At 49.3% G+C, this 19,773-nt stretch overlaps 9 protein-coding genes across 9 annotated transcripts; 3 read left to right on the top strand and 6 right to left on the bottom strand.

Moving 5' to 3' along the window:
• Window positions 1–2,640: 2,640 nt before the first annotated feature.
• On the top strand, window positions 2,641–3,546 carry EI90DRAFT_3060519 (uncharacterized protein). Its single transcript, XM_039060497.1, has 2 exons — window positions 2,641–2,767; window positions 2,816–3,546. Exon 2 carries the CDS (start codon window positions 2,820–2,822, stop codon window positions 3,423–3,425), a length of 606 nt encoding a protein of 201 aa, XP_038915465.1. The 5' UTR covers window positions 2,641–2,767; window positions 2,816–2,819; the 3' UTR covers window positions 3,426–3,546.
• A 124-nt stretch (window positions 3,547–3,670) lies between these two features.
• Window positions 3,671–5,049, bottom strand: EI90DRAFT_1185082 (uncharacterized protein). The gene is made up of 2 exons (XM_039051554.1): window positions 5,026–5,049; window positions 3,671–4,972 (listed from the first exon to the last, which is right to left on the bottom strand). The coding sequence occupies exon 2, from the start codon at window positions 4,720–4,722 to the stop codon at window positions 3,988–3,990; it is 735 nt and encodes a 244-aa protein (XP_038915464.1). The 5' UTR covers window positions 4,723–4,972; window positions 5,026–5,049; the 3' UTR covers window positions 3,671–3,987.
• Window positions 4,855–5,405, bottom strand: EI90DRAFT_1185508 (uncharacterized protein). The gene has a single exon (XM_039051555.1). The coding sequence runs from the start codon at window positions 5,269–5,271 to the stop codon at window positions 4,987–4,989; it is 285 nt and encodes a 94-aa protein (XP_038915463.1). The 5' UTR covers window positions 5,272–5,405; the 3' UTR covers window positions 4,855–4,986.
• Window positions 5,406–5,622: 217 nt separating this feature from the next.
• EI90DRAFT_3060516 (uncharacterized protein) lies at window positions 5,623–6,678 on the bottom strand. The gene has a single exon (XM_039060496.1). The coding sequence runs from the start codon at window positions 6,587–6,589 to the stop codon at window positions 5,957–5,959; it is 633 nt and encodes a 210-aa protein (XP_038915462.1). The 5' UTR covers window positions 6,590–6,678; the 3' UTR covers window positions 5,623–5,956.
• Window positions 6,679–7,292: 614 nt separating this feature from the next.
• Window positions 7,293–8,366, bottom strand: EI90DRAFT_1184998 (uncharacterized protein). Its single transcript, XM_039051553.1, has 5 exons — window positions 8,340–8,366; window positions 7,815–8,210; window positions 7,690–7,753; window positions 7,459–7,514; window positions 7,293–7,377 (listed from the first exon to the last, which is right to left on the bottom strand). The coding sequence occupies exons 2-4, from the start codon at window positions 8,054–8,056 to the stop codon at window positions 7,491–7,493; spliced, it is 330 nt and encodes a 109-aa protein (XP_038915461.1). The 5' UTR covers window positions 8,057–8,210; window positions 8,340–8,366; the 3' UTR covers window positions 7,293–7,377; window positions 7,459–7,490.
• On the top strand, window positions 8,013–9,160 carry EI90DRAFT_3060508 (uncharacterized protein). Its single transcript, XM_039060495.1, is given in 6 exon segments — window positions 8,013–8,139; window positions 8,150–8,259; window positions 8,328–8,460; window positions 8,525–8,865; window positions 8,876–8,959; window positions 9,029–9,160. The coding sequence occupies 2 exon segments, from the start codon at window positions 8,425–8,427 to the stop codon at window positions 8,816–8,818; spliced, it is 330 nt and encodes a 109-aa protein (XP_038915460.1). The 5' UTR covers window positions 8,013–8,139; window positions 8,150–8,259; window positions 8,328–8,424; the 3' UTR covers window positions 8,819–8,865; window positions 8,876–8,959; window positions 9,029–9,160.
• Window positions 9,098–10,072, bottom strand: EI90DRAFT_3145768 (MRP-like protein; the record flags this gene model as incomplete). Its single annotated transcript, XM_039065340.1, has 2 exons — window positions 9,098–9,588; window positions 9,652–10,072. The coding sequence occupies 2 exons, from the start codon at window positions 10,070–10,072 to the stop codon at window positions 9,098–9,100; spliced, it is 912 nt and encodes a 303-aa protein (XP_038915459.1).
• Window positions 10,073–10,203: 131 nt separating this feature from the next.
• Window positions 10,204–11,993, top strand: EI90DRAFT_3016812 (uncharacterized protein; the record flags this gene model as incomplete). Its single annotated transcript, XM_039057036.1, has 5 exons — window positions 10,204–10,398; window positions 10,463–10,472; window positions 10,591–10,875; window positions 11,023–11,246; window positions 11,313–11,993. 5 exons carry the CDS (start codon window positions 10,204–10,206, stop codon window positions 11,991–11,993), a joined length of 1,395 nt encoding a protein of 464 aa, XP_038915458.1.
• On the bottom strand, window positions 11,880–13,760 carry EI90DRAFT_3154990 (NAD-binding protein). Its single transcript, XM_039065964.1, has 6 exons — window positions 13,272–13,760; window positions 13,180–13,196; window positions 13,081–13,113; window positions 12,893–13,027; window positions 12,691–12,804; window positions 11,880–12,592 (listed from the first exon to the last, which is right to left on the bottom strand). The coding sequence occupies exons 1-6, from the start codon at window positions 13,571–13,573 to the stop codon at window positions 12,177–12,179; spliced, it is 1,017 nt and encodes a 338-aa protein (XP_038915457.1). The 5' UTR covers window positions 13,574–13,760; the 3' UTR covers window positions 11,880–12,176.
• Window positions 13,761–19,773: the final 6,013 nt, after the last annotated feature.

The raw sequence follows: 19,773 nt of genomic DNA, 5'->3' as shown, positions 1-19,773 counted from the left end.
TCGCATGGACCGGGCCCCTTCTCCATATGATGATCGCCATCATCCTGGTCCTTCAGCTCAGCAGCAACATAATCTCCACCCGAAGCCTCCCCAACAAGTTCAGGCTGCTCCTCCCCCGCCACCTCCTCCCCAATCGCGCCGGTATGATCCAAGACTCGACGAAGGTCCATCTCAAGTTCCTCCGCACGGTTCCAGATCGCGAGGTGGATCTTGGGGTGAATCGGAACGTGATCGTGTTGATTTTAGTCCACAACCCACTCGAAGTCATCCGGAGGTGTCTTCTCCTGAGGTGGCATCGCTGAATGGAGGTCGACGTCGGGTAGAACTTGTATCGGGTAGTGGTGGACCTGTGGTCGATACTCATCGTAGTGAGCCCCCGAGTCCGGATCAGAGTGCTCCACCTCAGCCTCCCCATGGTGGGTCGTTGATTAGTATTCAGTCTGGTGAGCCTACGAGAGAAAGGAGGAGAAGAGGAGCCGCGGGGGCAAGAGAGAAGGAGGAAAAGTTCCTAGCAGTCGGGACAGGAGGGATCGCAAGTCGGCGGGGAAGAGGGGGAAGGAGGGTTCGACGTCGTCTAGTACCGTCTCGGGTGCAGCGTCTCGAGAGGACTCGACTACTTACAGCGGTGGTCGGAGAGGGCGAGCAGTTATTTCTTCACCTGCTCCCAAAGAATCGGTAACGAAGGCTTTTAGTCATGGAAGACGTTCGAATTACTCACTGACTGGTTTGCAGTCTGACTCCCCTCCAGAACTTCCCCGACGTGTTGTAGATGAAGATTATGATGATGCTGCCGAGGCTCTGGTGGGCCTTTCGACGTCGAGACCTGCAATTCCTATCAAGTCACCTTCGATCGCGACGAGTGATGTTCTTGAACGTGGTTTGCCTAACAGGACGAATAGCATTGCTTCGATCATTCACAGTGATGCATCTGATACTGCTATGCGATCGCCGACGGAGGGACAACCGACTCGCGTTTCAACACCCAAACGCCAGCGAGCCTCTTCACCCCATGAGCCAAATAAACGGACACGTATCGAAGTGTTAAATGCGCGGCAGCCACCTCACCCATCTGTCTCACATCCTCATGCTTCTAATCGATCACCATCTTCTTCGCCGCCACCTCATCCCGCCTCCCGACTGACTCCTATCCCGATGGCATCGAGGTTCCAACATGATGCTCAGATGCGTTCGCCAACCCGCTCGTCGACCTCATCCGAGAAGGAACCTTCACCTACATCTGATGCGAAGTTGTCACAAGTACGATCGGCAATGGTAGGTACGTCCAATGGAAGTCCTTCTGTGAACACCACATCAAATCCTCCTTTACCTGCCATTGCCACATTATCCCCTCCACTTTCACCAAAGACGAATACTGAGAACGCTGATGGCGATCGTGCAAGATCCGAAGCTGCAAGTGATATGCTGATGGATTCAAGCGCTTCGAGCTCTTCCCCACCAAGGTCTGCGAAGACAGGATCGGGTAGTCCTGCGATCACGAAGAAGACGTCACCTCGTTCCGCATCAAAAGCCGATGGTGATAGTAAGGGGGTGGATGGTAAATCCGAGGGTGTAGGGACTGCTTAATGTTGGATTTATGTGGACTCGCCTCGAGAGTCCTATTTGACGCGTTGATAAGGTTCTCTCTATCAAAATGTTCTGTTTTGCTTTTACACGACCTTTTCCTTCTTGGCAAAAAGTCTATGGACTTGCATGTTCTCCAACATACCCCCATCTCTGGGCTCTTGTCTCACTGTTTGTTTGTTTGTTTGTTTGTTTCCCTGTCTGTCTGATTCTTTCCTTTCCTTTTCCATATGTGCACTCTATCTAGGCAAACTAGTTATGCTTTCGTTCCCAATGCAATCACAATCATGCTTCTCGTGTTGAACCTGAATTTCCCATATCGACTACAATAGCGTGGTGGGATCCATAGGCTCAATTATCATCCTTCCCTCTGACAGCAAGGGCTTCGTGAAGCGGGCGATCCTATTTCTGGGGAGTGCAACAAAGCCATTTTCCCCTCGGATCACATCTCCTTCGACTTGTAACTGCTATTTGTGATCAACACACTCAACCAACTTCTTTGGGGAGATAGAAAGAAGTGGAAGAGCCTCGGGGTCGTCCGACCAAGGCGTACTACTATGTGTGCAACTCACGACACTGAATTCGATGCTTTGTTCGCAAGAGCCCGATGAACTGGAGAGGGAGTTCAATCACTTGCACTTCCTCACACGAGAGTTACACCCCATTTCCCGTTTCTAACTTACGTCTGTGAGTGAGCCGCTGGGAGACGCGTTGCCTTATCCAGAGCGCAGTGTACAACACGATCGGATCCGATGCTACACGACTTGCACGATTCCTCTCTTGTATGGTTTAAGCCTGCTAGGGACCTCCCTCTGCTTTGTCGTGGCGACAGGGAGACAGGCCTAGCTTGTTTCACCTCGCCTTGTCACCCACCCGGTCTCGGGCCGGATTCCGCAAGATGCTCACTCTGCGCGGTTCCGAGAGATCTAACCTGGGTCCCATGACCACAGTGGCCTGGGGTCGGGTTTCATTCGCCCTCTGCTTGCCCTTTTCCCGCTTGTCCTTACGGTAAGTAAGGCTTTAGCGACTTTCGGCATCCTAAACTTACTTCCAGTCTAGTTTCCAACTGCGTGCCGCTCTGCAACCTCGCCGCCTGCTGTTAGCCTGCTTGGCCCTTCTAGGTGAAATAAGGGATAAGTTACATAGCGCGGGTCTCTGAACCCACCACGCTACTTCCTCGCACTTGGTATACCCTTAACTTGCAGTTCGGCGTGTTGTTACTGATGCAACTTAGGACCATGCCTTCCTCCACTGATGCAAACTGGCCAGAAAGCATACTGAAGTTGTTCGAGTCCGTTCGTATCCTACCACCTTACCGTCGCTATCCCGCACCTTTCAACAGGCTCCTCCACCATGTTGTCGCTGATGATTCGTACTCCCTCTTCGTTTCCATGCACAACACCCCCTATGACACGGCTCCGCTCGACCCCACAGACTTTTTTGTCTTTTATTTGGTTACCACTCAACAGCAGGAGCCGGTTCTCATTGTGGGGATTAAAGACGACAGATCCGACGGACTTATTACGCGCCTGAAGGCGGATGCCCAGATACGCCAATGGTACGAAGAGTTGCTTTGCCATTGCCCCATTCCTCGCCTGTATGGATTGAGCCTGCTGGGTACTTCCCTTCGCATTTATTGTGGCCATAAGGACACAGGCGATATTACACCTTGCATTGTTGACCGCCCCAGTGCGGATTGTGTTTTGCCACTTGACTTCTTGGAGGGGGAGTGGGATTTAGACCTCATGTCTCCGGCTGGATTCAACAGGATGCAGGAGATTGCTGCATATGTCAAGGCCGAAGTCGCCAATATTGAGAATGAGGTAGAGGCTTGCCAGCTCTGAACCAAGTTATCTCGTTCTCCGTGATGTAAATTCTACTCCCATAGCTCAAATTTTGCCGGGGTTTACTCTTTGCTTGAAGCTTCCATTCGGCGCAGAAATCCAGCCCCGCCGACATAAAAACAGTCCTCAGGCCATTGCTGGCTTCAGATCGCAGAGGTCGATTTGCCGACCCCCCATTGCTTGCCAATTCAGTGACTGAGATTGCCAAGATCTCATCCTCACTAGCAACCAGTACCGACTAATTGCTGAATCGGGATCCTGAAACAAAGAATAAATTCAAATTAAGTCTCAAACAAAGGGATTATCCCTATAACATCGAGTCAACGTCTGAACCAGCGAGACGCCGGGAAGACAACAACCCCCCGAGCAATAGCATGACAAAGGGATAGAATAAAGGGAACGCATCATGAAAGAGAGTAAAGATTTGAAATAAAACTTGAAATACATAAGGGCAAGAAGGCGTCCGACAACGAATTCACAAGACAAGAACACGGTGTAATGTAAACTTGACGTCGACATCGCGAAGATAGGAATATAGAGGCAGTCTCCCAACCCAAGATGTTTAGTATCCACGGTACTGAACTCCGTATCCGGGCTGAGGTGGTTGAGCAGCGGGAGCTGCTCCAAAGGCGTGGTGGGGCGCGACGTTTGCGGCGCCATGTGGATGATCATCGTATTCGGTATACCCACCATAAGGATCCTCGCCATAGGATACAGTCGCGCTGCGCGATAATCCGGAATTGCCAGCACCGTCAAGGCGAGACATTCCAGGAGGTGAGCGCGACATTTCGTTGTAGACCGGTCCAGGTGCATCTGAATGTATAGGGCCAGGGGCATAATCATGGTGAGGAAGCAGATCATGGGGGGGAAGATCTGGAATATTGGTCTCTATCTGGTTTGAACGGCCACTCCCACTTCGTTTGAGATCAGGCTGGCCCGTGGCCCGGGCACCATTATTGTGCAAATCGCTAGAGCCAAATGAGCCATGGGAGCCAGCCGAGGGATTGCGACGATGTGCAGCAATTTTCTCCGCCATAGGATCATCGAAGGCAGAGGGAGTCCAGTCGATGTTGCCATTGAGGCGATCCTCAAATTCACGCGAAGGTCTGAATTTCCACTTACGAATGACGGTCCAAATAACGAACGTCACGCCGATGGAGCCTGCAATGGCAACCAGAACGATGACCGTCCTCTTTGCAACTGTCATCGACTTGGCAGCACCAATCGCGGTCATTGTAGGGGACTGGCTAGTAGTAGTGGTACTCGAGCCCGAGATGAAAACCACTGCGGTGCTCATACCCTGAGTAGTGCTTGGAGCTTGAGTCGTTGATGTCGTTGTTGATGATGAGGTCGAGGACGAGGTAGAAGACGTAGTAGAAGACGTAGTAGAAGTAGTCGAGCTAGAAGTCGTAGTGGAAGTCTGAGAAGTAGAAGTGGATGAGGTCGATGTTGAAGGAATAGAAGTGGAACTTGGAGTAGAGACGGTCGAGGTAGAAGTAGTGGTGGTGGAAGACGGCGCAGAGGTGGGCGTATTGGTATTGCCACCACTCTAAAAGGGACATTAGACAGGCTTCAATGCATGATGATGCAGGTAACTTACAGAATCAGTACTAGTTGGATTTCCAGGCGAGGTTAAAGTGAGGAGGGGCACGTCCGGCTTTTTTTTATCAGGAGAACGCTTCCTAACATCACCCCCACTAGTTGAAATCCTCTTCTTAATCATCCTGTTGTGCTGGTGAATATTGATACCGTGTGATCCCTGATGAGCAAACACAGAGGGCACCAAAATGGCGGCCAGCGTAACCGCCAAAAGGAACGTAGCAGATTTCTGAATAATCTTAGTCATGGCTAATACGCGATAATAGCCCCTTGGTGAGTCTGAGGGAGTCTAAAATTCAACAAGCCCACGATCGCCCAGAAAGTGGTGGTGAACGAGTGAACAAACACGGGAATCAGTCAAACGACAACGTAAACAAAGGGAAATTGTAACATACGAGAGCAAAAATGTTGGAACAAGGCCCAAAGAGCTCAGCTCAAGGACGTTGGAGAAGGAACGAGACAGGTGGAGGGATAGAGAGAACGGTAGGACGGACAAGCGTTGCTCCACTTACACACAAAGAGCAACCGGATGCAAATCTGTAAATGTGTCAGGGCTCGTTTGTGATCACGTTCAACTTGCTTGGAAGCAGAGAATCACCATAAGATTATAGATAAGGAGTGAGAGGGAGAAATTCACATTTGAAGAACGAAACTATGGTCGCCTGCACCAAATTACCCAAACGGTCGGAATAAGAATGAGGAATGGACAACCAAAGAACTCAAAAAGAGATCATGCATTCACCGACAACCGTGAACGGTAGCCCCGCGGAAGGAGTGATAATAGATGGGCCCGGTAAGCAGAAAGCCATAATAAAATCAAGCAAACAAAAGGATTGTGATCACGAGTCAACCGTGCTTGAAGACAACACCAGTGATTTGTACTTTAATCCCTCTCCGGGGTGCCTCGAATTCAGACAATCGGATAACATGTATTAACTGAAAAGTCCACTTTCGGACAAACCTCCATTCTCAGCCTGTGTCGCCTGACCCCCAGAGGAATTCATGCTCTCGGGGCGCGCAGTTTGCCCGTTACCATTTGCTGCCGAATTTTCCTGAGTGAACCCATTCTGCCCCGGGGTGTGCATACCCAGTGCAGGATCCGGCATCTGCATTGGCATCGAGATCGGCACAGGGGTGCTGGGATGTTGTTCCTGTGGACCCGGCTGAAGTTGGGGTTGTGGAGCCTGCTGGTCAGTTTGCTGTCCAGGAACAGCGATAGGAGCTTGATCCCCTGGTGGCACTAGTTGAGTGTTTGTCGAAAGGGGTGGACCTGATTGTGGGTGATAGGGAGGAACGGTGTAAGAGACATATGGTGACTGGCTGTGACTGTGGCGTTGTTGACCAGGAGGGCCAGTTCCTGCGATGGGGACAGGGAGATTGGCCGAAGGGGTTACTCGCAATCCTATATTCGGGATTGCGGTCGGAAGTGAGGAAGGCGGAGGGGGAGGGATATTCGTCGTAACACCGCCGTGCGGTGAGGAAGTCATCGAGGAGACCAAGGGTGGAGGAGGTGGCGGCAACCCACTCAACTGATGGGATATCTCCTCGTTCTGCCTGCAGAGCATATCAGCCACGGCCCAAGCGGAAAACAGTACAGAACCTTACCGCCGCAGCATATCACGCTCTGCCTCCAACGCGATGACGCGCTCACGGCATTTCTCGTTTGTAATAGTCATGGCTTGAATGTGTTGCGTGGCTATAAAGGTGGCCTTGTTAAGCCACTTATACATCAACAATTTGAGGGGGCGATATACCGTGCGCGATCAAGCGAACTTTACTCATTTTCTCTCGGGCATTAGGCAATGCATTTTGTAGCCTATCATAACCCTCTCTGAGGTGGTCCCTCCGCTGCTGCTCAGCATTCTGCCGTTGCAAACGTGCTTCTTCAAGACGCTGAGCACGAGTGCTAGACGAAATGATCAGCAATTACGAAGATGAAAAGGATAGGAACACACTCTGTGATTGTCTCCAATAGTTCATTCTCTATGTCATCACTATCGTTGCTGTTAGCAGTGCTAGTCCCTGCGCTGGCTGTGCTCGAGCGCCTAGTTCGTCTGGTACTGCGTCCAGACATCGATCCATCAGTCGAGGACGTATGAGAATGACGAGGCGTCCTATGTACAAGACTTCCACCATTCTGATTAGCACCATGGGAAGATGTAGCAGTACTATGAGATGAGTCCGAGGTCGTTCTAGTATGGGAGACCGGCGGCCGTGACTGCTCGTGCGACCGAGGCGGTCCCATTCGGATAGGTAGCGACGCAAGAGTAGAATGGGCAGAATTAGGGGTCACAGGTGATGAGGTTCCAGTGCTCGCGCTGCTATCACGAGACGAGGAAGAGCCAGTAGTATACTGCAACGGGGAATGCATTGCGCCAGGAGTGGGCGGCCCGCCGGCACTCTGCATACCGACCCCATTGCTGTTCATAGATGCATGGGCATCGTACGCGCTATACTGGTTGACAGTCACCTGAACGTCGTACGACTGACCTGATGATAGCACGAACAAGTCAATTCGAAGAGCGGGCACCCATTGAACCCCATAAAGAAGCGTTCACGAGGCGTCGATCGGCAATAGCGAGTTCCAGGGCACGCGATTCCGTGCACGCAGAACGATGCATCATTGATTGTCAGGAACCATCATCAACAACGAGGAAGAACTTACCTGATTGGGCCGCCTCATAGCCGGGGACATTATTAGTGTGCATTGGATATTCGGGACCATAGTGCTGGGGATGAGGAATATAGGCTAAGTGTGGACGAGGGGGGACCCGATGCTGAGGCGGGTACTGGAGGGATTGGTGGTCTGATTGCTGGTGAACGACCTGAGATTGTTGCTGTGCATTTTGTGCCAATGGACGATGTTGCTGTTGTTGGTTTCCAGCTGGCGCCGATGAATGGTGGGGTATGGATTGGTGGGGCGGAGCAGGCTGGTATACATCTGGGTACGGACGTGATGGCGAATTCGTAGGATATTCCTGAGGATTATTTGGATATTGTTCGTGTTCAAAGGAACGCGGGTCGTCGCCCATCGTTATCTAGGGCAAGCCGACGGCGGATCGCTCGTCGAGAGGGCAATTTGGTGGATGGTTCGTTATTCGGGGCTGATGATAATCCGCGATGAACGTAAGGTTGGCACAAGACGAGTTGACGCCACAAGGTAAAAGGCCGATCACGGGCTAAGTCCTGGAAATGGTTGCACAATATTGTCCTTGATTGAGTGGAATTAAAGTATCTGCCAGGGACCTGGTGAGTGCTTGGGGAGGAACGAGGACAGAACACAGGAATGAAGACTAGACCCACCAAAATTCTTACGGCCTGTCGTACACGTGTGTAATGAAAAAAGGGCTTGAATGGCAAAGAAAAGGGAACTGCCTGAACGTGATTCGCCCGCGTCCCTATGAGTTGTTGGTGGTGTTGTCGGTGGTGGGCGCTTCTGCAGAGACAGGTGGGTGTGGGTGGTTAAGTAGGCACCCAAGGCCAAAAGAAACGGAACACACGGTTGCAGGGTGTCTGTAGCGGGGGCGCTAGACGTTATTTACTGGGTCCACGAGGCTAACATGTTCACAGGTGTTCCCGTCATGGATTATGACTCGGAAGCAAAAGCGAGGACTCAAGCTACAATTGCAATTTATCGCATCGTTCGGGACGCCGACGACAACGATCCACACCCGTATGCATCCTCCTCGCGTCTCTTCCCAACGCCCGCGGAGTTCTCGCAATCGATCCTCCGTAGACGCGACCTCGTAGTCGGATCACACTGCTTACTCAAATCGGGTATCGGATGGTTTTAATTACGCTTCAGATAAAAAGCTACCGACGATGCGGAAACTGCGATTCATTGCAGTAAGGGGCGAGGGGGGGAAAGCATCCTTTCATATTATATTTGATACAGAGATATGATACCTGATACACCGGGTGGTTAGTCTGTGAAACTATGACGGGAAGGGGGAACAGTGAGAACCGACGTCAAACCCCGCCATCAAAGTGCCAGTGCGACTCACACGTCACGGATTGAGTCGTGAGCAAAGTGATGTGATTCGGAATGAGTAGGTAGAGTTGTTTCAGCTTCGCTAAGGAGGTGGATTTTGATCGGTCGAAGCAGAAGTCAGGCGCAATAAAGTCCTCTCAAGCATTGTCTGAAACAGTGGAAACGTGTCGGTTTCTTTGTAACGTTCCAGTAAGGGAAAAGCAACGGGTTCGGCGTTAGCATTGATCTCTCTTTCCTCCGTCGAACTCGAGTCAGCTTCTTCATGGTCAAGTAAAGAAACCAGATTCGTGTCAATCGGCAACGCCCCCAAGAAATTAAGCGACTCGCGCTGTGCCATGGCTTCTCCACCACCAGTACTGAAAACATTGCTCACTTTCCCGCAGCATGGACAAACGTATCCACTCATATTCTCTATCAAGCCTAGGACGGGCAGGTTGACGTTTCGAGTGAATGACAGACATTTCAAGGCATCCGCTAGAGCGACAGCCTGTGGAGTTGTCACGATTATCGAGGAAAGGTGGGGATGAAGAGGTGCAAGGTGTTCCATGAGCGATAGATGTTCGTCCGATGTTCCTACCCGCACACCAAAGTCATCAAGCGAAAGTAAACTTTGACTCAAAATACAAAAATACTTGCCAGGCGGCGTATCTACGACAAGGTAGTCAAGATCTCCCCATTTAACATCACTAAGAAACTGGCGAATCATAGCATTCTTCTTTGGACCACGCCAAACAACCGAATCTCCTTTTCCTTTCAATAGGAATCCAACGCTCATACAAGCAAGTCGCCGTTCGGGCCCGTCGGCATACACTGGAACCCATCCATCCGTGCTCTGGTGAACGCTATGCCCATCCACGCCAAGCATGCGGGGAATAGACGGCCCAGTAAGATCTATATCTAGTATTCCCACCCGAGCGCTTGGACCGTGCGCATAAAGTGAGAGGGCCAACTGTGTCGAAACGGATGATTTTCCCACCCCACCTTTGCCAGCCAGGACGATAATGACATTTTTCACACTAGCAAGTCTGCGCGCCACTGGACTGTCTAAGATCTGCATGGTGGAGAGTAAGCAAATTTATGTAATTCAGTACAACGGTTGCGCCCGGCCCGGGGCACGCAAGGAGCCAGCATGCTAGGCAGGTTTCTTCAGCGGGACCATATGGTGGCAAGGCCGCCCCTACGACCACGATGGCTCTCTCGGTGCTCAATCTTCCATTTTGGGAGCAAGGTGCGGGAAATGTGATAGAGTCTACGGATGTAGCGCCTCTAGTTGTCGTAGAAGGCTTTCTAAGCTGGACTGCCGGCTCCGCCTTGCTCTGGGGTAAATTCGAAACGTACTTGAATGCACACCGCGAAAAACTTGGGATACATAAGAGGAGAAAAGTTATTTTCTCATCGTGAGCCGAATGTCCCAGACTATTTCTTCCTTATCTCGTTCTGTCTTCAGCGTCGGACCCGTAAGTTCGTTACACGATCGAGCATGCGAGCTATTTTATGCATTGAAGGGTGGTACAGGCGCGTCGACCTAGCCGTCTCGGTGATAGCTCGCTAACACACTTTCATTCTTATATGCAGTCGATTATGGAGAGGAGCACGCTCGCACACACAAACATCGTCGATTCGGAAGATTCCACCCAAAGGGACTCTACCCGGACTGGTCTTCTCACTTCCCTTTACATTTTATCGGCCAGAGTATGGGAGGAGCAACTATCACGACACTGATAACTCTTCTTCGCTCCGGATTCTTCGGCCGGCACAACTATGCCGATATGGTCTTATCTGTCACCACCCTATCAACGCCGTTCCGAGGAACGCAGTTAGTATATCATCTAGGAGAAAACAGAGATTCCTCGTGTGAGGGTCCGCGACTATCGGTTAGCGCCTCTGTCCAATCCTCGACTTTGCACCTATTCGCGAGATGGACTAAAAAACGATCACTGTAGGTCCGATCATTCCTAGCCAAAAGCATACATGCTATGGCATATGTCTCTCCTCTCTTGCCTTCAGGATTATTTCCAGATTTACACGCAGAATCGAGGGAAATGACTTTTGCTGAAACCCCTTTCAATGAGCTTTGGGAACAAATACAGCGCTCCAGTTGGACGGAGAGCAAAGATACTGCTTCATGGGATTCCACTTTCCAAGCGGCTGAAGAGAGTAGTCAACTCTTTTGGTTAAACGCCAAGAAAAACCCATCACGGACATGGTTTCGGTCATACGCAGCCTCTATGGTAAGCCAGTCATTTATTTACCCCAGTTCTCCTGTTGAGCCCCTGGCTGACAATCAAGTCTTTCAGACAGAGAGGGAGTCCTTGGATACACCATTCCACACTCCGAACATATCGAAGTTCTTTCCTACACCTGCTTTGTATTTCTCAGCCAGATTGATTGGTCGATTTGACTTCTCGTCTATCTCGCCTACCCCAGCTTTCTTATTTCCACCTAGCTCGGACCCTCCGCCTCCTTCCACACGATACTTTACTCCCGCATCTACTCCGTACCTATCCCCACTTCGGTCATCGACGCTTATTCTCTTATCCGACTCTGATGAGGACGATGACGATGACGAACTGGGCTACACTTCAGGACCTTTGTCTTCGAGCGTACCAAACGCCCTATCCGAGAAATATTACTCAAATGATGGTATTGTTCCACTTTTCAGTCAATGGCATCCGGGTGAATGCTCAACTTCACGATGTATTCACCATTCGACGGATAAGTCACCACCTCCATCCCCTCCCATTCAGATGAAGTCCCTACTAGACGAACCTATAACTGCCAGCACTATTCACACCTCACATGCACCAACATCACTTCGCGGTGCTGATACCAGTCTGGGACCTCATTTCAAGCCTGGGATCTTTCACGTGTATCATCTTGAAGGGTCGACGAATCACGGAAGTGTGATGCCAATATGGTTTGGAACGGAAGCAAAAACAGTTCTGGCAAGATGTTGGCGAGTGGTTGGAACTCGTTGATCAGATGCGGCGTTCAGAGGCTAGCGTAGAAGCAGAATAACTCTTCATCATCGTTCCTTTCTCGAGAATGGGAAAGTACGGGTTTGGCCACTCTCGTGTAGAATGTTTTGTTCTAAACATAAATCAAGGTACGCCCCGAGTTGAACAGAAACGGGCAACAAAAGCGATGGTTGTCTGTCTGCACTATAGCTCTGGAACTTCAACGCCAGGTGGAGGTCTAAACGCCTGTGCCTTTTTCCAAAGTAGATTAAGGAAGAATCCTCTCGGCAACCAGCTCATGATCCAAAACGACAATGCACTTGATCCAATACTCAGATATCTTGCTGGAGTCCCATATCGTTTGGGAAATACAACGGCAGTGGGGTTCGTAGTGATCCCTGCTGCTGCCCCGGGATCATTATTGAGAGGGGTGACAGCAGCAAGAGTATAGACTTCTCGCTTGGGTAGAGCCTTCGATACGACGGCTCGGGCGAACTCGTCGGTATCCATCGCACCTGGTGATTGTGAAGCATGCATCCTGCCGATGATTTTCGAGAGGTATGATTTGTAAAGTGATTTTTCAGGGATGTTATACCTTGGAGCCGCGTTTTGGGATAGGTCTGATAATAAAATAATAAACGTGATTGGTTTAGAGTGTGTTAGTATTCGATGTGATAACAGGGGAACGAACGGCAGGAGCGCAGTGGGATATACTTACTGCTTCGTACGCCGCCTGCTTCGATCAGCATTACATCTACATTGAAAGGCTTGCATTCGAGATATAAAGTCTCGGTGATTGAACGTAATGCAGCCTTCGTCGCGGCATAAACACCTTTGGGGGGGAATTCTCATCAATAAGGCACCCATAATGTGGAAGCGAAGGCACACCACAATCGCGGTGTGAGAGAAGTCTGACGTACCCGCGAACGGTATTGGGGCTATTGCAGTGATGCTGCCTATGTTAATGACAAGTCCACTCCTCTGGGTTGCCATATGGGGTACGATAGCACTTTGCATTCGCATCACGCTTATGACGTTCGTTTGGAAGGCCGCTTCTGTTGTTGAATAGTACAAGGTCAGTACAGTAAAATGAGTAATGATTACACACCGGCTTCTTTCGTTGAGACATCTAGCACTGGACCTTATTGGTTTAATGCAAGCATGTCAATTATTCACTTTCATAGTCGCGCAAACGATGAGAACGTACCTATGCAATGTATACCTCTATTTAAACATGATATGAAACCAATTGTAAGATCCGTCAGCAGTGGGGAAAGGCGAACCAGGATCATTACTCACGCATTGTTCACCAAAATATCAATTCTACCTTCTGCAGTGATGATCTCCTTCACAGCCTCTTGCACACTGTCCTCAGAAGTGACATCCAACCGAAACTTCTTCACGACACCTGTCCCGGCGACCGGCTTTGAGGAATCATCGCCAGTGACACCTTGGATGGAATGTTCCAGTCTTTGGAGTGAATCTAGTCTCCTTGCTGTGGCATAAACGATGCACCCTCGAGCTGCGAAAGCTTCGGAGAGAGATGCGCCTATTCCACCTGTTGAGCTTCCTGTGACGAGTACAACTGGAGGAGGCGTCATCGACGCAGGGAACCCTGGTGTTCTTTCGGGATTCTCGCGAGTGTTATTGTAGAATGCGAAGTCACGCCGAGGGGATCACCTTGGACAACCAATATCTAGGCCTATAGAGGGGGGTTCTCAGGATGTTTGATGAGGGCCTAGAGGCTCTTATTGTATGGGAACATCCTAGGACGTCCTAACAATTCAGTTTCAATTCAAATTTCCCTAGCATCAACGTCCTAGGACGTCTTTGCAATTCAAACAGAAGTCGCACATCCATTGCTATCACTGACCACCCTCTGGCGCACGGATGGTAGTAAGCCTTTCATTGGACACAAAATACAGGCGTAAATACAAGAAGTATTGGTTGCAAGAAATTAAGAGAAATTGTACCAAGAAAATACAAGAACATTACTGTGCTGACTAAAGTGAATAAGCTAATGCGCGGACTCAGTCTTGAATGAGAGATCTAAGTTATTATTCCTTTACCTAATGCGCGGACTGTAAATACAATCAGAACTCGCATACAAGGAAGAATAAAAAAAGGGTATTACCTCCACTAAATATTGACCCGTTTGACCACCTTCATCTCCGTGAGAACCAATTCAATTGTGGGGTATGCATGTCCCCGAAACAGGTGTTAATGGGCCCCACTGAGATGTCGGATACTGTCGATAAGTTGGGTATCCGCATCTGCAGGCTTTGCCCTTAAATACATGCGTGAGTGGCAACAGTGATACACGAGAGACAAAAGGAAATGAACTACAAAGGTAACTGGACGCTCTGTGGTCCAGTACCAAGTTGCAGGAGCGCCCCAATGCCTCTCCCAAAGCTCAATTTGTCCGGTCCGAGCTCCTCCAATCTGGCAGTGTCAGGGGACGGACCCCGGGTCCCCATGACCCCTCTCTATGGCCCACAGGCTAACCTGTAACAGCAGCCCATCTCAGGGCATAACACTGCTGTGGGTAAGAAAGTGAGAAGAAGGTTAACTTCTCACTTTCCCACAGTGGCCCAATATGGCGAAAACTTCCGGGGATACCCGGAAGTCACATGAAGGTAGGATCCAGGGACTGGAGCATGCAGCACACAGATCATGCAGTGTGGGAAGCATGTGTGGGAAGTGGAGCGGGTCCAGATGCGGGTCCGGGTCCGGGCTAAGTCAGGGTATGTACCCTGACAGGCAGTGATGTACCAGGTGGATTACTGCCCCTGACCGCTGTTGTGGGGACAAGTCCGTGCAGGTCAAACCAACACTTATCACACATTTCACCCCCTACTGCATCAGGAACTAGGATTGGTGGGTCGTGGTAATAGTAGGAGTTGTAGAGATTGTGGAGGTGGTTCTGACAAGTCCAAGATCGTCGGATTTGGTGGAGTGGTTGAGGAGATATGACTTGTTCTTTATTTTCATTACTATTTTCATTCATTCACGCATGTGACTTTCCTTTTATATTTGTATCGGACTCTTCCATGACAACTGTACAGACAGTTAGTTAGAGGTTAGACAGAGTATCAGCACCGTACTCGAAGGACCACATCTACCTGACTAGAGAGAGAGACCTACCCCCCCCCTAGACCTGAGCCACGAGTTTAGTTGGATAGACCAGTTACACCGCCTGTGGCGTTGGACTGCTAACTTCAACACTCCCCCTCAGTCCAACATCCACATGTTCCTTTAGCCTACAAACTCCATCCCTAGCATTAGGCAGAAGCGCTCATGCTTTACCTTAGCTAGCGACTTCGTAAGGATGTCTGTGGCCATGTCATTCATCCCGATGAGCTTGAGGTCAACTGTCCCATCTGTGATGCATTCCCTGATGAAGTGGTAGCAGACATCTATGCTTTTGGTGGCTGCATGATTTACTGGATTCCAGGCAAGCAGGTTGGCAGCGTGATTGTCAATATGTAGGGTAGTGGGTCCAGTGATTCCTTCATGCAATTCTTTGAGTAATCGTCAAAGCCATATCGTTTCCTTGGCAGCTTCAGCTGCGGCAACATACTCTGCATGTGTTGAGGATGAGGTGATGCTGTGTTGTTGCTTGGACATCCACGAGACCGCTCCTCCTGAGAGAAGAAAAGCATACCCAGATATGGATTTATGGTTGACCATGTCATTTGCCCAATCTGCATCTGTATACCCTATGAGTTCTCCCCCTCCTGTCATGTATACAATACCTTGATTAATGGTTCCAGTGAGATATTTCATGATGTGCCTGATTCCATCGACATGTTCTTGTCCGAAAGTCAAGGCAAATGAGGCCAGTGCCCTAACTGATGCACAGATGTCTGGGCGTGTCCCCAGTGCAGCATACATTAGGGACCCAATTGCTTTGAGGTATGGGTACGAGGAGACTTTTGAGTGGTCTTCTGCTGAAGTTGACTTGTAATGAATTCCTGAGGGCAAAGGGGTAATGACAGGTGTGCAATCAGTCATGCTGAAACGGGCAAGGATGTCCTTAATATACTGAGATTGATCGATTGACAATGTTCCAGAAGATATATCTTGGCGAAGTCGAATGCCCAGGATCCATGAAGCCTCTCCTTGGCTTGAGACTTTGAATCATGCACCGATAGTGTCTTGAATGGAGGTTAATAATTTCTCATCATTGCCAGCCAGGAGCTTGTCGTCGATGTAAACAGGGATGATAATGATGGCTTGTCCTTGTTTAAACACGAAAACTGAGTGGTCAGCATGTGTTCGCTGGAGACCAATTTGAATCAGAAAGTTGTGCAGTGTTGCGTACCACTCGCATCCTGCCTGCTTTAGCCCATAGAGCCCTTTCTTTAGCTTTGCGATTTTCTGCTCCTCCCCCTTTTCCTTGTAACCCTTCAGCTGTCTCATGTATATATCCTCTGACAGCGTCCCATTTAAGTACGCAGATTTGATGTCCATTTGTTGCACTCTCCACCCATGGCGAGCACAAATGGCAAGAAAGATGCAGAGGGATGCCGACTTCACGACAGTTGCGAACGTCTCCGAGTAGTTGATGCCTTTGCACTGGCCAAACCTGTCATATCCATCCCCGGCCATCGACTTCCGTTCCCTCCGATCCCTCCGATCCAACTCCGCTCCTCCCTCACTAACCTCGGAGCCCCGTATCCCGCAATCCTCTCGGCATCCCTCGATGGTCACCACCCCCTCATTTCAATTTATTACCTACGCCTCCCTAAGTACGGAGCCCCGAAGACTTCCGGACAGCTCCGACGTCCGCTAGCGCACCCCCACCTCCGCTGGGTAATACACTCGCCTGCCCTGCAGAGCCCACCTTCGGGCCTATCCCTCCTTTCCGTTTCTGGGTTAACGCCTGCCTTTCTGCTAACCCCGCGAACCGACTCGTCGGTAATATTCAGTCGGCTAATGCTTAAACCCCGTTAGCTCCGCTCCGTTCGGCTCCGCCAATTGCGGACCCGTCCCTGCTGTAACCATATATATATCCCACTTGTACATAGGTTACACCCCAGTAGAAAAATCAACTAGAGTTACCCCCTAGGTTCTAATTGCCAGTCAGTAAGTTAGGGCACAGACATGTCACTAGGCACAGCGCTCTTGGCAGAAGTCGCTGAGGCCGAAGCCCTCCATTACGGAGACATTCCTTCGTCTCGACCCTGGTCTCTGACAGTATTTTTCTACTCCCTGACTAGTACACGTCTTGTATGGCACCAAAAGTCCTTCGCACTCGTTCGCAACTACGCACATTAGTCCCCAACTCCGCTTCACCTTCCCCAGAACCCTCTCAGCCTGGTCCTAGTCGATTGGCGAGAAACCCAGTTGAGTTTCGAAGCTTTTCTAACCTTGAAACCCCCCTCCCATCGACTCCGATCATGCGCCCCGTTAGGAATCGATCACCAGTCGCAGACTCCGACTTCGGAGACACCACGGAACAACCCATAGATCCCGCCCACTTCTTTGGACTCGGTTCCGAGGTCCCCGACTTCGTCGACCCTCCTCCTGCTGATCCTCCCATTCCCACTGTCCCAACCACCGACGATCCCGAACCCACCTCCAACGTGGCCATTACACAATTGGCCCAAGCCATTGCCAGTCTGGCTCGTCACACCGGACGACGACGACGACGACCATCTTCTGCTCTCCGGACCAAGGTCCGCGAACCCGAACAGTTCGACGGTGTAGGAGAAATAATATTCAAAGAATAAAACAATGATCTATCAGAATAGTCAACGAACAGGTGACAAGTTCAGACGTTTAACAGATCTCATGATCTTTATGAGACTGGACAGACATTAGAAATCATTATAAAATATCTACACCCATGTAGTATGAGATTTAATCTACTACAATCATGCCTAGAACTTGACATAGGTGTAATATTCAAAGAATATATCCCTACAACAAGAAATAGCACATAGATGGCAGAATAAGAAGGAACATTGGGAAAGAAATGTAAATATCTCGGGAACCAGTAAACTTTTGACTGTAATCTTTTTACCATCTGGAAGGACTGTTTCTTAACTTTATCCACGGTTTTGTTTCATTCTAAAAGCTTCAAAACTGACGGAGATATCGCTCAAACGGCGAAACACCTTATAATTCATATATATTTATTTGCTAATTCTTACAAAAGGTAATGTGACTCAAGGGAAATATATTGGCGCCCGGAAGTCTGGCGGACCGAATACCATATGATAGAGTATTCCCGGCGCGGGCGGACAGTTTTTGATCGCATCAGAAGAGGAGAAAATGCTAAAAAACCGGATCTTGTATATTTTCCCATGATTCATCAAAACTTTTTGATTTTAAGCCCAAATAAATCGGAACAAAGGAATGATTGATGATCTGGATCTCGGATCATAAGCATGAAGTGATTCAGAAGTCCGCGGATCAGTTAATTAATTGGGAAGGCTCTAGAACATTAGTAATGATGTGGCTTCACAACAAGGGGTCAATTAGAGAACAGTCTAGAAAGTTCCTTTATAGCCGAGTCATTTCTAAAGATAACCGTTCGTAATTAAGGCGGTGTAGAGCATAGCTTCAGCGCTACAAGATCCCGCTGAGATCGGCCCAAAAGACAAAGAAATGAATTACTTATTGCTGAGTCATGTCCTAAGTCCATTATTAAGCTTACACAGCCCAACCCCCTATATCATTCTAGAACTATCTATAATACAAATGTAGCACATGTAACTAGTGCGAGGTGTGGGAGTAGAGAGGCCTCTGAAAAGCATAAAAGGCCACCGCTTCTGCCCCCTCTCAAACCTCAGGTAGAAATAAAAGTTTAATTCTCCTCACCAGTGGTTGGTTCGTTTGCTCCAAAAGATAAAAGCAAATATTAGTTGTTAGCTAATATAAGACTAACACGTCACTCTAAGCGTGAGTTAGGGTCAGTTAGACACAGCTGAACAAAAGTGTCATAGTGAGAATTAGTGAGAATTTGGTGGAGGGACTTCTTAATTGAATAATCTCTCAGCAATACTTGGTTATCACACCACAGGAGAAAAGTGAGCGATCCTGAACCTGCTAGATAACTAGCACGCACTCTAAGCGATAGAAAGAGCAGTTTGGTCACTCCTGTATTGAGTAACATTTATTGCGGAATTATTTTATTAGCAGTTTTCCTACAGTAAATTATCAGGAAAATCACATCCTACTGAAAAGTGGTAAATATAGGTGTAATATTGACTAGAAATCATAGTAAAGTCAATATAGAATTTTATCCGTAGACGATCTATACATCAGGTGAGATCGTTGGGGGGTGTTTATTGTTGTTTAGACAGTGAACAATCATATATTTGGCAACCAAAACACGGTCAGTACGCAAATCAGCACAAACTCTAATATCGTTATTGGACGTAGGAAACTGGTTACATAAGGTGATCCAGCTCCGCTCCTTCAACGGAAAGGATCCCCGAGAACTCCGAGTATTCTTGGTCCAATGCGAGCTCAACTTCCAGGACCGTCCCCTCGCTTTCGCTAGCGACCGCGCTAAAGTCATATTTGCGCAGTCCTACCTCAAGGGAATGGCCCTCGATTGGTTCGAGCCGGACCTGTTATTCGACCAGGATTCCACGCTTCGTCCGCGATGGATGAACAACTATCAAGAGTTCGTGAATGAACTTCAAACTAACTTCGGCCCTCACGATCCTGTGGGCGATGCCGAGGTTCAACTGATGACACTGGACATGAAGGATGGGCACCACATCAACAAATACGTCGTCGAGTTCAATCGACACGCCTCCCAACTTCACGGTTACGGAGAAGCCGC

This window comes from Cantharellus anzutake (genome assembly GCF_015039405.1).
Source record: "Cantharellus anzutake strain C23 chromosome Unknown EI90scaffold_27, whole genome shotgun sequence".
Lineage (NCBI taxonomy): Eukaryota > Fungi > Basidiomycota > Agaricomycetes > Cantharellales > Hydnaceae > Cantharellus > Cantharellus anzutake.
Note: the sequence above shows the minus strand (reverse complement) of the source record. Positions and strands in the feature narration are given on the sequence as shown.

Coding starts and splice junctions, on each gene's coding strand:
- EI90DRAFT_3060519 (XM_039060497.1), top strand. CDS start 2,820: ATGCCTTCCTCCACTGATGCAAACTGGCCAGAAAGCATACTGAAGTTG.
- EI90DRAFT_1185082 (XM_039051554.1), bottom strand. CDS start 4,722: ATGAGCACCGCAGTGGTTTTCATCTCGGGCTCGAGTACCACTACTACT.
- EI90DRAFT_1185508 (XM_039051555.1), bottom strand. CDS start 5,271: ATGACTAAGATTATTCAGAAATCTGCTACGTTCCTTTTGGCGGTTACG.
- EI90DRAFT_3060516 (XM_039060496.1), bottom strand. CDS start 6,589: ATGCTCTGCAGGCAGAACGAGGAGATATCCCATCAGTTGAGTGGGTTG.
- EI90DRAFT_1184998 (XM_039051553.1), bottom strand. CDS start 8,056: ATGGGCGACGACCCGCGTTCCTTTGAACACGAACAATATCCAAATAAT. Junction 7,754..7,814: donor TCAGACCACCAATCCCTCCA/GTACCCGCCTCA, acceptor CCTCATCCCCAG/CACTATGGTCCCGAATATCC. Junction 7,515..7,689: donor CTATGAGGCGGCCCAATCAG/GTAAGTTCTTCC, acceptor TGCTATCATCAG/GTCAGTCGTACGACGTTCAG.
- EI90DRAFT_3060508 (XM_039060495.1), top strand. CDS start 8,425: ATGAGTTGTTGGTGGTGTTGTCGGTGGTGGGCGCTT. Junction 8,461..8,524: donor GTTGTCGGTGGTGGGCGCTT/CTGCAGAGACAG, acceptor AACGGAACACAC/GGTTGCAGGGTGTCTGTAGC.
- EI90DRAFT_3154990 (XM_039065964.1), bottom strand. CDS start 13,573: ATGACGCCTCCTCCAGTTGTACTCGTCACAGGAAGCTCAACAGGTGGA. Junction 13,028..13,080: donor TGTCTCAACGAAAGAAGCCG/GTGTGTAATCAT, acceptor ATTCAACAACAG/AAGCGGCCTTCCAAACGAAC. Junction 12,805..12,892: donor AGCCCCAATACCGTTCGCGG/GTACGTCAGACT, acceptor TCCCCCCCAAAG/GTGTTTATGCCGCGACGAAG.